The sequence below is a fragment of the Macaca thibetana genome, chromosome 17 (genome assembly GCF_024542745.1).
Source record: "Macaca thibetana thibetana isolate TM-01 chromosome 17, ASM2454274v1, whole genome shotgun sequence".
NCBI classification, from domain to species: domain Eukaryota; kingdom Metazoa; phylum Chordata; class Mammalia; order Primates; family Cercopithecidae; genus Macaca; species Macaca thibetana.
This window is the reverse complement of record NC_065594.1, coordinates 14321273-14338746: the sequence shown is the minus strand read 5'-3', so window position 1 is coordinate 14338746 and position 17474 is coordinate 14321273. Positions and strand designations below refer to the sequence as shown.

The following is a 17474-nucleotide window of genomic DNA, read 5'->3' as shown; positions in this document are numbered from 1 at the left end:
TATCTCTCACTACATAAAAAAAAGAATTAAAGGTATATTAAAGGCCTAAATGTTAAAACCCAAAGCTATAAAATGACTACAAGAAAATGCAGGGAAACACTTCGGAGCACTGAATATGTGCCTTAGATGGTTTGGTTGTATTTGTTAATTGGTCAGAGGCTGGAAGAATGGATTCTTCTTAGCCATACTTTCTAATCTTAGCATCTGAAAGAAAAAAATACACTGAACTGAGTTAATATATATTAGATTTTAGGTATAATTTAGATATTTCAATATTTTTATATCATTAACAAGTTGCCTCATTTGGTAAATAAGTAGCAAGGAATTACATAATAATAACTAACACCTACTTATATTCGCATGTTTTTAATCTTCACAGCCCAAGTGGCAGGTACTGTGTATTAAAAATAACATACGTGTTAAATGTTAAAAATTGTTCAGAGAGTTATTTAAAATATCTGGAGTATAGATTGTTTCAAGAAATAACAAACAAACAATAGTAGTATCAATAATAGTAAATATATTTATAATAAATGAAATAAAAACAAGTAATTTTTGATTGTGTGTAGATAAGATTGCAATTTCAAAATAAAACATATTTTATTGGCAAGATCTTAAGTGGGACAGAATAGAGATAGAGAAGAAATTCAAACAATGAAAAGTGACAAATCTGACAGGTATTTTATCCCTTTAGGGCCTGTATTATATATACCCAAATTAGAATAGCACAGATCAGTCACAAAGTCTGAGACAGGAGTATATTTAGGTCTCTTTATGAGATGATTACTATTTTATTGATGAAATCTGGGTTGACCACAGTTAAAGTTTAACATAAAATAATCTGGGTGACAGTAAATTAGACATAGTTGGAATTTACCTGGGAGGAAAGCTTTATTATTAATACAGATTAAAAGGACGTATATAAGATACCAAATTACATAGGAGTAATTGATTTATATATTTTACTTTAAAGTAGGTATCAACAGATATGATTCTTTTCAAGAAAAATATTACAAAATCCTCTTAAGTGCCCCTGGAAGCATTAATACTTGGAACCAATATTCACATAACTCTACCCATAACACATCAAATTTAATGAAAGGTGAAAATTTTAACAATCCATCAGTTATTGTAGACTTAATTACTGATCCTAAATCAGTTAATAAGGCATTTTGTTAGTTGTCCACTTCGTATGTATTTTAACTTACTGCTTAGTAATGTGTATTACAGTGTCATAAGAACACTTAGCTTATTCAGTTGGATAAGTCTAGTTTACAACCTGTAAAAATGCCTATGTGATAGTTTATAGTTGGCATATTTTATTGCCTGGACTTCAAAAGTCTTTCTTCATCCAAAAGCCAGATGTATTTAATTTTTAAGACTTATGTTAAGACTGAAAACAGGCATAAAATTTCTATTTGTGTAATACTGTATTCCCTAGCTCTGAATGGTATCTTTATTAATAGAGTGTTTTGACTACAATTTGGTAACTATTTACTGAATAATGGTAATAGAAAAGAATGCCAACTGGAAAAAAAACACAGCTTCTAACAGAATGCACAAGGAGATATTACAATTTGTAACTTCTAGATAAATTATGAATCAAATTTTTAGGACTTACCAACTTGAAAGGCTGTTAAAGTAGACAAAAATATTCCTGGAGCTCAACTGGCTAACTGTCTAAAAGTAAAATAGTTGACATTTATTTATTGACACATATCCAACTTATCTTCATGGAAGATGCTAATGGTCTATGATTAAATTAGTAAAGATACTTCTACCATCTTATTTTTCTGAGGACTTATATATCATAGTAATATTGCTTTTCTTTTCTGACACGCTTCAAAACCCTCATTTTGTTAGGTTTCTACCTAAGTAGCTACTAAAAATGCTTATAAGGGTTTTTACAGTTATGTTAGACATAATTCTATAATAATAATTCTATAATAATCTTTATATAAAGCATAAATTCTATGGTTTTTCACAGATTTCACATTATATAGCATACTTTTAGTATTTAGAATGTATCATTACCATGCAAAGTACAAAATCTCGTTCAAAAAGAATAGAGATTTTTACTACACTATAGTAAATTACCTTTTTTTTTGTTACATATGAAAATTGGTGAGAGGCAAATGTAACTTGCTTTAAAATTATTTTATCTGACAGATCTATTATGTAAGCAATGGGAATACTCATAGTATTTACTTTTTCAGAGGCTGTTGAATCTAAGTTGTATTTTCTTATTGTTTGTGGACATAGACTCTGGAATATAGTATAGTGAGGACTGAATGTTAATTCCCTTAAGTTTCATCCATTAATTTTCCCTAGTGCGATGGTTAATTATTTTTTCAGTTTTTCAATTTCCTCAATTTTTTTTTCCTGAATACCTTAGTAGCTGCTTACATTGGGGGAAAGAGGAATGTACTGAAGTCAAAAATTTATGTTTGAGGAATTACAAAATTAAAATGAATGAATCAGAGAAAATTAACAATGGAGATATAATGCAATAAAAACACAATGTAAAATAAAGCTATATTAAAACATCATTGCAAAAAAAACCTAATTTCATTATTTTTATAATCATAGGTATACCAAAAATTTTAAACTGCTTTTTAAAAATCCAGTCACAATATGCATATTATCCGTATCTATTTTCTTTTTTAATATATAATAATCTATTAGATACTGCAAACATTATCAGAAAATAGAATACATAATAACTCCTTATGTTCTAGTAAGTATTATCTGTTAGAAAAAGGGGTTGGTATAATAGAATGTTCCTGTAATATTGCTTACTGGCTTATATTTATTCCATTACATAGTTAATTCCTAAAGCTGAAACAATCATTACATTTTGATGTTCATCTGTTTTATTGAACTACCCACAGGGAGATTTATGGGAATGCTATCATGTCAAGGTCGTAGGATTAAGTGAACAGTGATGACAGTAAACAAGCCATTTCTCTATATTCCAAAGAGTTTAACTCAGTTATTTAAAATGCCATAAACATAAATAGTTTTCTCTCTGTATAATGTATCCATGACAGATGACTTCAAAATATAGCACTCTAGGGCAATGGCACTTTCCAACTTTGTAGGCAAGTCTTATTATTGACAAATGACACTAACTTACTTGTGAGCACAAATATCAGAAAATGCTCCACAATCTAATGCATACAATTTGAGTGTGCATATAATATAGAACAATATCCTTGTAAACTAATTTACTCTTCACTTATGAAAAACAAAAATATATGTTGTTATAAAAGAGGATATCTATAGAGAAAAAGGCAGTCAGAATTCAAATTTCTAAACCTTTTAACATGCATTTTCATGATTTTCCAAAAATTTTATGAGTAGAACATTTTGTTTTAGAAAATGTGATACAGAAATAAAAAAGATCTAAACCAAAAAGCAAGCTTCTAAAACAAAAATCACAGCAAGTGTCAAGAGATTTATCTCACTAGCCTAATAATGTTCCATCTTCAATGATTTCAACAAAAATGCCTTAGAATCTGACAAGATTCCAGATGTTACTTTTTGAAAAATACTTTTTGGTTGGGCGTGGTGGCTCTTGCCTATAATCCCAGCACTTTGGGAGGCTGAGGTGGGCAGATCACGAGGTCAGGAGATCGAGACCATCCTGGCTAACACGATGAAACCCCGTCTGTACTAAAAAATAGAAAAAATTAGCTGGGCGTGGTGGCGGGCATCTGTAGTCCCAGCTACTTGGGAAGCTGAGGCAGGAGAATGGCATGAACCCGGGAGGTAGAGCTTGCAGTGAGCTGAGATCGCGCCACTGCACTCCAGACTGGGCAATAGAGCAAGACTCCATCTCAAAAAACAAACAAAAAACAAAGAAAACAAACAAAAAAAGAAAAACACTTTTTGGTTTGGTAAATGTATATTTTAATAAGCAGCTAAGTTATAGACTAAGGGACTGTGATAGCCTCACTTTAACTACAGATGGTTGTTGTGAATGGGTCAAAAATTTTAAATGTCATGCCATTTGTAAGCCGAGGAGCAGTTTCATTAATGTAGGGAAACCAAAAGCTCATTTTTATTTTAAAACTAATGACTTTTCTGTTGCTGAAAAAGTAGGTTAATATTTGTGAGAGTTATTTTATATTTACATGCTGATTTTCTTCATTATTTGTTGTTTCATGTAATTCTAATCTACGTATTATGCATTTTACAAAGTATTGTACTTCTGACTTACTAATTATCTTAATTTGTAAAAATCTATATATTTTAGAAAAAATCCATCAGAAATGATGATGGCAATCAACTGGCTCATAGAGGCTTCCGCCTAATTTCCTTCATGTCCAAATAACAGACATTTTTGAGGCTGACCCATCCAATCATTATTGATCTGCATCACTAAGTGCTTTCAAATAGTTACTCTTACCAAGGTGACCTGTATTAGAGTTCTATCAGGGTCAGTGAATGTTGACTGGCTTTTAAAGCTCTGTCATTCCATAATATATTTTCAACTCCTCTCCCTTTGCACCTGCATTATGTTTTGTTTTAAGGAAGATCAACTTTGAGATGGGATTCTTTTAAGGCTCCTATTAAATCAGGCAATACTATCTTATACCTCTCCTCATTTGGGATTATCTGTCAGCCTCACAGGCCACTTCACTTATTTACTGAAGACTTTTAGAAGATGCTGACAATCGTCCTTTCCTGGATTTATCTTGGGTAAATCAACAGAAGATTCCATCCTTTCAGTTTCATAATCTGATTACCATGATCTTCAATCCCCCTTACTTTCATGACAACATTCTGGATTTGTCAATCTTGTATTAATTGCTGTATTTCTGAATCTTAAATTCAAACATCCTACAATGTTCCATCCTTTTAAAACACTGATGTTTGTTTCCTTAACTTCTTAATTTTCTGCTCATCAATCCCCTTCTTTCTTTACTTACCTTCTTTAACTACCTCAGACTAAGTACACTCTATTACTTTGATGACTTCCTTACTTGTATCTTAATATTTACCTTATTCTTTTGCCTTGGTGAACCCACCCAGCAAGACACAGCCCTCGAAGAACCCATCTTCAAACTATTTTCAGTGCTTGGAAAAAGACAGCATATACTCTACATGTATTGTTGGACTTGCTGATAGACTATTTGTGTATGTGGGTTGTATAGGCAGAGAAAGGGCTGAAGGAAATAAGTAAATCAAGGATGTTTCCTAGATGCCCTTCTCTGGGAAAATGGGAGAGATGAAATTTGTTGGCCATAAGACAAATATGTTTTGGATATGTCTGAGAAGGTTATCACATGCATAAGTAGTGACCTCATGTCACATGGAGCTATTTCTATTTTCAACTTCCTGGTAGACATTTCCACTAGAACATGCCACAGGCAAGGCAAACTCAACATAATCATATTCCTTTGCATACCAGTTCCTTCTGCATTTTTCAGTTCCAAGAGTGACATCACCATTCAACCAGTGAAGGATGACAGCAACATTCCTGATTCTTTCCTATTTATTCAATCAGTAAGTCACAATGATTCCACCTAAAGTGAGATTTATGTTTTCTGTCCATTAGAACATTTAGAATTAATCATTTAGCTAGAACATGATGAGTTAAATGTCAAAGGTTCAAATATCCAAGGGAGGAGAAAAAAATTGTTCCATGGTTACATAGTACCTTTGAATCAGATGTTTTAGGACAGTTCTAGAAAGGGAAGCCAGGGAATCCAAATGGATCAGAAAAATAAGCAAAATTTCCACGTCATCCTATGCCAACCCTTTCAGAACAAGCAGGATCTTGAATTCAGGACACCTGAGAATTCCCTTATCTTCTCAACAGATATAAGAACTGTTAGTAGATGAACTATCCTAGAAGAGAGGATGGACAGGAAGGCTTTTTGGGGTAAGGAAGTTGAAGTAATCAGGGTTCAGGTAGTTAATTCCAAGGCTGGGAAGGTAATATTAAAAAGGGGTCCTAAAAGTAATAGGGTACATTTACTTTTAATGAAATGGCTGGAACCCATATGGCCATGCCCTAGGTACTATAGCTCCTTGCCTTAGTATAGAAACTAATATAGCATTTTGGCCAGGAACAGACATACCTTTAAGAGCAAATCAAACATGCTTCTAGAGTCCACAGTGAAATAAGAATCCCAGGGCTTTACACCAGTAAAATTATTAAAATATCTGTCTAATTCTGGGGTGTGTAAGTGTTTGAGGCTCTATAAATAACTGGGATTAAATTTTCTACCAGCCCCATGGAGGGGCTAGGAGCAAATTAAACTGGATTTAAGTAAATGCTGTAGTATAGTGATTGCAGTTCACATCCACCATAAATGGCAATGGTGAAGGTCTGAAGATAGGGGAAACAGGAGTGGGACCAGGAAGAGAAAGTGAATAGACTGCATGAGAATATTCTAAACCCAGAATTTGCTGAAAAAGCATATAATTTTTACTTTACACTTCCACCTGGTCATTGCTTACTTTATGTTTTCACGCTTACCTTATGTCACTTTAAGTTATTATTTTGTGCCGACAATGCTTATTCTAATTTATTTTAATTATTATTTTGACTTTAAATTCTTGAAACAGTGAGTTTAAGAACTCTTGTTTTGGAAGTGTAGAATATCAAATTGAAATAAAAAAACACATGTTCTCATTTGAACCTGTTATGTACATTTACATAGCTCTCATAAAACTATAATATAGCCTTTTGTGAAGCTTTATAGCCATTAAAAATATAATCTATGATGTAAATATATTTATTTCCTAAGCATGTTTGTTTGGTGGGCATGGGGAAGTCATCTTAGATCTCACAGTGTTACTGAGATCACAATTGGTAGACTGTTTAGTCTAACTCAATAACTGTCAATATACTTGTAACAACTATATTCATTGAGTGTAGAGCACATTCCTAGGTAAAACCTTGACATTTTAAATTATATAAAAATTGCTGTGAAAGTTTTTTTTTCTCATTTTAATAATTCATAATCTTTGTTAGAGAATGGTAAATTTATTGTAGGATTATATAAAACACACATATACACATACATACACATATATAAATACATCTAGTACAAATTAACCTATTTATAGGTATAGCTATAGAGAAAGCTAATCCAATTTATGGTCTTGAGACTCTATGACCAACATAATAGTGTTTGCATAGAAATAGCAGATAATCTGAGCTGTAACTTATTTATCTTTATAACAACAATTAAATACTATTTGATGGAAATCTTTATAAATAAATACATAATGTAGAGAGTGACAAATACTAGTGTTAACACCTGAAGAATCACCTGTAAAACCTTTTCCAGGCCATGTATTTTTTAAAGTTTTAAAATATTTTCAAATTTATACATAGTAAAATTCACACTCTGACTTACAATTATATAAATCTTGACAGATGCATACAGGCATAAAACCACTACCCCAATCAAAATATAGGACAGCTCCATCATCGCGAAAAGCTCTCTCATGTGGCCACTTTCTACTCAAATCCTCCCTCAGGTGTTAACCCTTGAAAACCACTGCTCTGTTTGCCTACAGTAATGAAGCATCTGTTAAAATATTTAGGTTGCTTTTCTTAATTACAATATTTGTTTCTCACTGTTAGGTTTGAAAAGTGTTTTTTTCCCAGTCTATGGTTTTCCCAGTCTGAAGGAATGTGGCTTTCTCCCAACAGTCTTTCACAGAAAAAATGTTTTAAATTATTTTTTCTTTTATGGATCAGACTTTTGGTACTGTGTTTAATAACTCTTTGCCCAAAACAAGGAAAGTCACAAAGATTTTTCTCCTATGTTTTCGACTAGAAGTCTTATGGTGTTACATTTTGTATTTAAGTCTATGGTCCATTTGGAGTTAAGTTTTGCATAGGGTCCGTGGTGCAGGCAAGTTCCAATTTTTGCACATGGATGTTCAATTGTTTCTGCGCTATTTGCTGAAAAGACGTTATCATTTCTCCACTACATTGCCTTTGCACTGTTGTGGGAAAAACAAAACAAAACAAAACAAAGAATGCTTCTTCATTCTTAAAGTTCTATGTTTTTGTTCCCCTTCTACCTGAAAGAGGTCCTCTGGAATTTCTTTGAGAACATTTCTATTGATGAAGAATTCTCTTAATACTTCATTGAGAATGTTTTAATTTTGCCTTCATTTCTAAAGAATATTTTTGCTGAATGCTGAATTCTGGGTTGCCAATTATTTTTCTGGCCTCCACTTATCTCTGATAAAAAAGTTATCTTTTGAATTGTTGCCTATTATAGGTAACATGTTGTGTTTTCCTGTATTTTCTTTCAAGATTTTTTCTTTACCTTGATTTTCAGAAGATTAATTAGGATGTGTCTAGATTTAGCTTTAATTGTATAATTGTATTTATATTTTGTCATCTCTGAGCTTCTTGAGTCTCTAACTTGACATCTTCCACCTAATTTCATACATTTTCAACCATTTTTTTCTGTAAATAATGTTTCTGTACCAACTTCTTTCTACTCTTCTGATGATTCAGTGTTCAAACTCAGACGTTTTGTGTGATATTATCCCAGAGGTGCCTGAAGCTATCTCAATTTTTCCCTCAATCTGATTTCTCCCTTTTCTTCAATTATAAAATTTTGTTTGATCTATCTTCAAAATCATTTACTCTTTCCTCTGTCATCTTCATTCTACCATTGAGCTTATCCAGTGAATATTTCATTTTAGGTGATGGATTTTTCATTTTTTGTTTTTTTATATACTTTTTATTTCCCTGCTGAGATCTATCAGTCTATTCATTTAAAAAGTATTTACCTTTACTTCATGGAAGATGATAATAAAGGTGCTTTTAAGTCTTTGATAGTTCCAACATTTCAGTCATCTTGAGAATGGCATCTGTTAACTCTCTGTCCTTGAGAAATGGTGAGATTTTCCTTTGTATATTGAGGAATTTTGGACTGTATCCTGGACATTTATAATATTACCTTGTAGTACACTGGATCATGTTAACTTCCTGTGTAGATTATGTGTTTATTTTTGTTCTGGAAGTCAACTGAACCTTTTAGGTTCAGACAAGTTCTTCCGTGCCTTCAGTGGGTGGCAGGTCCAAAGTCACTTCAGTTTGGGCCTTGGATTTGGTAAACTTAAGAATACTTTTTAAAGCCCCAGATTTCCAAGTCATCAGTCTTCTTCTTAATTCACAGTTCTTTGTATTTCATTATTCTAATGGCCAGTTTTTATAATCAATACAATAATCAGTAATTAGTCATTGAAATGACTACAAGCTTTAGGGTCAGATCAATCTAGACTCAAATCCTACTTTTGTTTCTATTACTTAGCTGTGTAATACTGGGCAAGACATTTGATTTCTATGAATCTCACATTTTTTAATCCGTAAAACAGAAAAAATAATGTCTTCCTTACAGTTGTTACGATGAAAATAAGACATTCCAAGTGAAGTATCAATATAGTTACCATCAATACATAGCTGTGCTCCCAACATCTTACCAGAAAACGAAACCTTAATAGTAATGCTTATATGAAAATGAATAATAAAAACTGAGCACACACACACACACACACACACACACGCCTATTAAACTCAAGGGGCTATTAAAAACTGTTCACTTAAATTAGGCTGTATGGCTTAATTAGTTTAAGCAACAGGAAATATGATCCAAAAAACTAAAATAAACAAAGAAAAACTATATACATTGAGCATTATTTAACAACACTGAATCTCGAAATATGCATGTTAAAGGATCTCTCGTAGTTTTCCTCAACACAGAAATAAAGATCAACATTATTAATTCAAACGCTAAAGTATGTTAGAACCGGCCCCACCACTGAATCCAAAGATAGATGTAAAAGAGATTTTTATGTTATAACTAAACTTTTTTTTCAGTAGAATAGCAAGTAGAACATTATAGGGATGAAATTCCTTCATATTTAACATATACTTGATAACAGGGATATAACAACAATTAGTATTCAATCTCTACACTTAGGAAGCTACAAGTATGTTGAAAAGATAGGCACATTCACATGGCTATAAAACATTAAGTGATATATCACAGATAATTTCAATACAGATAACAACAAAATATGGGGAAGCAGTGTTAGAAAAGATAGAGAAAGCCAAGGGATGCTATAGAAAAAGGTGACATTTGAACTTGGCTATAAATAAGGTGACTATATTTTCCTATTTGTCCGCATATGTATCTTCATATAACAGCCAGACGTTGTTAAAACATAAATCAGATCATGTTATTCACCTGTTCAAATCCTTCTTTGCTTTTCATGCTACTTAGGATAAAGTCACAAATCCTTAATATGATCAAACAGGACTTTTAATCATCTGGCTCATGTTATTCTCCAGTCTCCTCTCAAGCCACTACCCAATATTCACTAGGCTCCAGACAAACTACCCTCCTTTTTGTTCATTTTGTTTTTTAAGCCCAGAGTCTTTGTAATATTTCTCTTCTGAATGGTTTACATGCCACTCTTTGCTAAAGATGCACTACTCATCTCTTTACTTAGCTTAAACAGAGCTCCTTCAAACAAGTCTTTCCTCACTCCCTAGTTTAAAATAAAGCTCCTCTGTTTTACACGCTCCTTCAAAGTACCTGGCACTTTTCTCTCCTATCATTTGCCAACGTTTTATATCTTTTGTTTCCATTTTTTTTTTTTTTTTTTTTTTTGAGATGGAGACTTGCTCTGTCGCCCAGACTGGAGTGCAGTGGCACAATCTCTGCTCACTGCGACCTCTGCCTCCCAGGTTCAAGTGATTCTCCCGTTTCAGACTACTGAGTAGCTGGGATTACAGGCACACGCCACCATGCCCAGCTAATTTTTATATTTTTAGTAGAGACAGGGTTTCACCATGTTGGCCAGGCTGATCTCAAACTCCTAACCTCAAAGTAATCTGCCCATCTCGGCCTCCCAAAGTGCTGGGATTACAGGTTTCAGCCACCACGCCTGGCCTATTTCTATAATTACTAATTCAATATCAATCTCTTCTACTAGACTATAAGCTCAGTTGGGGAGAAAGTATATCTGTTTTGCACAAATAGAAGCTCAAGAATTATCTATTGAGGCTGGGCATGGTGGCTCACTCCTATAATCCCAGTATTGTGGGAGGCTGAGGCGGGCAGATCACTTGAGGTAGGGAGTTCAAGACCAGCCTGGCCAACATGGTGAAACCCCGTCTCTACCAAAAATACAAAGAATTAGCCGGGTGTGGTGGTGGGTGTGTGTAATCTCAGCTACTCTGGAGGCTGAGGCAAGAGAATTGCTTGAACCCGGGAGGCGGAGGTTACAGTGAGCCAAGATCGTGCCATTGAACTCCAGCCTGGATGACAGTGTGAGACTCCATCTCAATTAAAAGAAAGAGAATTATCTGTTGATAAAATGAATAAAATCAATACATTACAACTATATATTAGAAGTTAAAGAGTGATTAAGCAGACAGAAAAAAATTTTAAAAGGCTCTTTGCAAAGAACAGACTAACAGAAAAAAGAGACTACTAACAAGCATTGGATATCTATTGTATCTGACATTATATTAAGCATTTTGCAAACAGTATTTCACTTCTTCATATTAACATAACCCAATTTAGTAGAAACTTTTCATTCCATTTTCTGAATGAGAAAAGGTGAGCATCAGGAAGGGAAAATCTTTGCTCAAAAGACATGAAATCAACAAAAATGGCCATAAATGATAGACTGCATAAAGAAAATGTGGTACATATACATGATGGAATACAATGCAGCCATAACAAGAAATGATACCATGTCCTTTGCAGGGACAAAGATGGAGCTGGGGGCCATTATCCTTAGCAAACTAACACAGGAACAGAAAACCAAATACCATGTGTTCTCACTTACAAGTGGGAGCTAAATGATGAGAACACATGGATATATAGAGGAGAACAACACACATTGGGGCCTACAACAGGGTGGAGGGCAGGAGGAGGGAGAAGATCAGGAAAAATAACGGAAAATAGGCTTAATTCCTGGGTGATGAAATAATCTATATAACAAACCCCACAAGTGTTCCTATGTAACAAACCTACACATGTACCACTGAACTTAAAAGTTAAAAAAAACAACAAAAAAGAAGAAAAACAAAAATACCTCTTTGTTGGAGATTACATAGCTTACAAGTCACACAGCTAGAAAGTAATTGAGCTCTTAATGTTGATTATAAAGCTCAAATTCTATATGGAAAGATTATTTTATCAAACCTAGCTTACATGCCATCTACACACGGTGCCATGATACATGTGTATGGAAACTTTCATGGATTCATTAATTTTTAAATTACGTGTTGAACAATTACTATATGCAAAGTTCTATGCACTGGGGATATACCAGTAAATGACAGTCCATAATATCAGGTAAACAATACTTAAACACTAAATTATATGTCAAGTGATAGGTGCTATGAGGAAGAGTAAAGCATTGAAAATTGAGGGAGTGACGAAGGGAAAAATGCGGTGTGCAATTTTTGATAGAATAGTCAGAGAAGTCCACTCTAATAAGGAAACACTTGTGCAAAGACCTATCTGAGTATATCATACAGAAGGAACAGCATACAAAAGGAGGAAGTGCTTGGCCTGTATACAAAACAGACAGAAGCCAGGGTGGCTGCGGTGGAGTGAGCCATGGGCTGAGAAGATGCATGGCAGGATGTGAGGTCAGATGTAACAGTGAAACAAAAGAGGTCAGAAGAATAGAGTTCATAGAAGACTGTCAAATACAGTTTAGAAGTTCAGTAAGATGAACTCCAAACAAAAAAATCAATGGTCACTCTACTATGGAAGAATATTTTTCAGTTACTCCTAAGTATGACATAAATATTCTTACATGCACAATTGTATTAATCCCATTGGATTAGCCTGCAAAATATGGCCACACATTTTTCTTGCATTTGCAAGTTGAGAGCATTATTCTGTAGTAGAAACATACACTGTAAAATATATAGAAGTTGATAATTTATATAAAAACCAAATCTGTAACATTCACAGAATAACAGCATTCAAAAGTAACTTTTGCTGTTAAAACATTTTCTTGTCTTTTTGAGGAACTTGTGAGTCCAGTTAGAATATATAAATTTTTCTATGTAAAATGTTACTGGATTTGTAAACAACTGTTTTAGGTGGATGCTGGCTCTAACACTTTGGTTTCGTGCAGGGAAAGTACTTTTTGGCATTTAATAAAGATAAATAAAATATAAAATTATTCCCAATGAACTAGTTTATTTATTCTATTATTCCATGATAGGTATTGTCACTGACAAAAAAAGGGCATACACAAAGTATTTATTCATTAATTTGTTCACAAATTTTTTGGTACCTACTATGCATCAAGGCTTATTCTGGGTGCTGGGGATACAATTATGGATAAAAGAGCAAAAAACCTATTCCATTATGAAGCTTACATGTTATTGGAAAACAAAACAATAAAAATAATATTTAAGTTAATATATGAAATTTAAGTATCAAAGTAATAGATGTTGAAAAGCAGGGAAATACAATATAAAATATTTGAAGGAAGAAGTGCAATTTTAGACAGAGTGGCTAGAGAAGGATTTTTTTATTTTTTTTTTGAGATGGTATCATTTGGAATTAATGCCTGAAGAAAATCTAAAAGTTTGCGAAAGTATTCTAAACAGAGCAAACATGACGTGCAAGAAAGAAGCCAGGATGACCATAACAAAAAGAACCAAGAGGAGAGTACTGGGAGAGAGGTTAAAGAGTTAACAGAGACTAAACCATGTAGGGCCTAATAAGTCACTACGAGATCTTATTTCTCCCCTCAGTGAATGGTAAACCTCTGCAGCAAGTGTTCAAAAGAACTTTCTGCAATGACAGAAAGGTTCTGTGATATCTACTATGTTAGCCACCACATGTAGCTACTGAGTACTTGAAATTTGGCTAGTGCAACTGAGGCATCAAAATTTTAATTAAATTTAATTATAACTAATTAAATTTGAATAGCCACACATGACTACTGATTACAGTCTGGCATAGTACAGCTGTGGAGATTTCTAAGCACAGGAGCAGAGGGATTTACATTTTAACAACAGTCACTCAGGCTGTTGTGCTGAGGATGGACTTTAGGAGGACAGGGGAAAATATAAAAAGAAAGACTATATATCATGCTGGTACAATAAGTCAAGTGAAATATATAAATAAGACTATATATCATGCTGTTACAATAAGTCAAGTGAGAATGATACGGCTTGGACTAAGGTGATCCAAGGTAATGGTGAGAAGCAGTCAAAGCTGGATATGTTTCGTGGCAGTGTCAGTAAGATTTGCTGAAGGGCTCAGTGTGGGATGTGTAAACAGCAGTCAAGGACGGAGCAACATTTATGGCCTCGGGAACAGTAAGAATGGAGTTGCCTTTGGCTGAGATGGAGAAAAATAGAAGAGAAACTGGTTTGGAAGAAAATATTAGAAGCTCAGTTTTCATATGTTAGGTGTGAGATGACTATTAGATAATCAAGTAGAAGATGCCAAGTGGACAGATGAATATACAGACCTGGAGATGGGAGAGATCTGGACTTGCAATAATAAATTTTGGAGTTATCAACATACTAGGAGTATTTTTAAGTTATGGGACTAGATAAAATTGTCTAGAGAGTGAATAAGACAGAAAAGAGAAGAGGTCCAATGATATTAGCTGAGCCCTATTAGTTAATAAAATACTAAGGAGGATTAAACAGAACAAAACCTATGCTTAAAGGTTTAGAGTTCAGTGACACAGTTAGTAAATGATCATAAAAACATTGTGGGTTTTTTTCAGATAGTTGGCAGAAATTAATGTGCAGGAAAGAAGACGCCTGCTCTTCTGAGGGCTCAGGCCATGCTTTCTGTCAGTCTAACGAGAGGTCAGAAAGGTTGTTGACCAGCTAGCACAGGACGCATCTGACATGATACCACATGACTGCTACTACGGAGGTCACTGTCCTTTAGCTGTATTCCAATTACATAAGGAAATAATTAAAACCCAAACCATGTACTGCTTTATATAGCTAAGGCAATATCCTGAATCATACCAGTTGCGTTACTAGCAATATAATGTTACAGTCCTGACTACATATAAGTAAGTATTAAGAGATAAACCCAATTCAGATAACACAAAAGGGAGACAAGGTCTGTAGATGGTAAAATGCTCAGGTTATTGTTAGTGTGTGTAATGGTTAAATTTTATGTCAACTTGGCTAGGCTATAATGCCCAGTTGTTTGGTCAAACATTAGTCTAACTGTTGCTGTGGAGGTATTTTGTAGATATGATTAACATCTACAGTCAGTTAACTTTAAGTAAAGGATATTACCCTCAAGAATGTGGGAAAGGCTCATCCAATCAACCAAAGGCCTTAGCAAAAGCTGAAGTTTCCTGGAGAAGAAATTCTGCCTCAAGGCTGTAACACAGAAATCTTGCCTGAGTTTCTAGCCTGCCAGCCTGTCCTACAGATTTCAGACTTACCAGCTCCCATGATCTCACGAACAAATTCCTTAAAATAAATTTATTTAATGAATATAAATATCTCTGGAGCATCCTGACTGATACAATCTGCCTCTATTTGTACAAGCAGTGTGATACTATGTAAGTTTTATTTAACCTCTTTCAGCTTCAGGTTTTTCCTGGTAAAATGGAGAACACCTCAATGTCACCCTTAATAAAGATGTTCAAGGATAAAGGAAATAATCCATGTAAAGTTCTTAGTATGGTACCTAGCACATAACAAATAATAAATGTTAGAGGTCATGGGTTATTGCTATTATTATGATAAATATTAAGTGTTGACTATTTTAAAGACATATAATTTTACCTTAAATCCAAAAATAATAAAGTTTAAAAAAATCTATCTTACACTCATAATCCCAGGAAGTTGGTTAAATACCATCCTACTCATATTCTAGGTGTTTTTCTCTAACTAACAGTTTTTTTTTTGAGACAAAGTCTCATTCTGTCACCCAGGCTGGAGTTCTGTGGCACAATCTTGGCTCACTGCAACCTCCGCCTCCTGGGTTCAAGCAATTCTTGTGCTTCAGCCTCCTGAGTAGCTACAATTACAGGCACCCACCACCACGCCTGGCTAATTTTTATAAATTAGTAGAGACGGAGTTTCACCATGTTGGCCAGGTTGGTGTCAAACTCCTGACCTCAGGTGATCCACCCGCCTCGGCCTCCCAAAGTGCTGGGATTACAGGCGTGAGCCACCGCACCCGGTCAACAGAATCATTTTTACCAAGGCTCTTCTTAGTAGTGTCCTGTTTACATTTCACCAGCCAACTCTGTCAAACAGAGATTTAATAAACTCTGCCAAACAGAGATTTAATAGAAACATTTAGTGGGGTCAAATAAAATAAAAATATAAAAGGAAGAACATCAGCAATCTAAATATACTGACCTGTTTCACTACTAGTTTTCCAGAAAACTTCATTGTACAGATAACAACAACAAGAACAACAAAAATAATTGTATGTCCACAAAACTTTAGGGAGAACATTTGTGATTTATAAACAACCAAATTTTAGTTTTAGTTGTACTACATTACCATAAACAACCATATTTTGAGATGAAAATCTTCCCTTGGTAAGACCGAATAGAAAATTACGAAAGAAAACTTTTTAGAAGAACATATTACTTCTCTATGTATATGCTTATATATGCTTCTGTATAAAAAAGAATGATACAACTTTAATAAATAGGACGAGTTGACTCTAAAAGATTCTTTTTTAAAAAGAGTCACTTCTTATACCTAAACATCTGTGTTACATATGAAAGACAGTAGACTAAAATACTTGCCTAACCGTATTTTGTATTATGTTGCATATTATTATAAAGTAGACATAACTTCCATTGTAGCTACTATAAAAAGTTTAGATTTTCCCTTAAACTCTTCTGATGAAGAATTATTAAAGATTTCAGGAAAAATTTCAATTAATTTTTTTATATTTTAAATTATATTTTTAAATGACTTTTAAATTTGTAGCCATTTTTTTATTACCAACTATTATAATTAACCTATGAATCGTTATTTACTCTAATTTATTATAACTCACCTATGAGAAACTGCTCCCCAAGCACCATGTTTATTTGTGAGAATATTGAGAATCTTCTGTTTCAGCTGATTTGCTGTTACATGGTCTCGATGTTTTGCAGCACTGATCAGATGGTCACACATCTTTTCTTCCTCTCTTCTATCAGCAGCATACTGGGCACACTGTGACTATAAAGAAATACAAACGATGCACAATAATAAACTTTTTACTGCGTATAAGTAAGGATGATATACATCTAAGTTAAAGGGTAACAGGAATTCAATTTTTTAAAACTCAATGTAATCTTCTGATATTTTGTTCTAAAGAATACATATTGTCACCTTTCAAATATAAAAAGTGCTCTTTCTAAAGTACATGTAAAATAATTTGAATAATATTGAAGTAATTAAAGACTTATGGTTTCTTCCAATTCTGAGAATCTAATTTTTATGTATT

General features: G+C 33.6%; 1 protein-coding gene across 5 annotated transcripts in view; it reads right to left on the bottom strand.

Annotated features, from left to right (window-relative positions):
• NBEA (neurobeachin) overlaps positions 1 to 17474 on the bottom strand; it is a 726287-nt gene that overhangs the window by 315761 nt on the left and 393052 nt on the right. For all 5 annotated transcript variants that reach the window (XM_050766029.1, XM_050766031.1, XM_050766030.1 and 2 more), the window contains one exon: positions 17040 to 17206. In XM_050766029.1, the coding sequence (XP_050621986.1) occupies positions 17040 to 17206 (167 nt within the window). The remainder of the gene's footprint in view (positions 1 to 17039; positions 17207 to 17474) is intronic.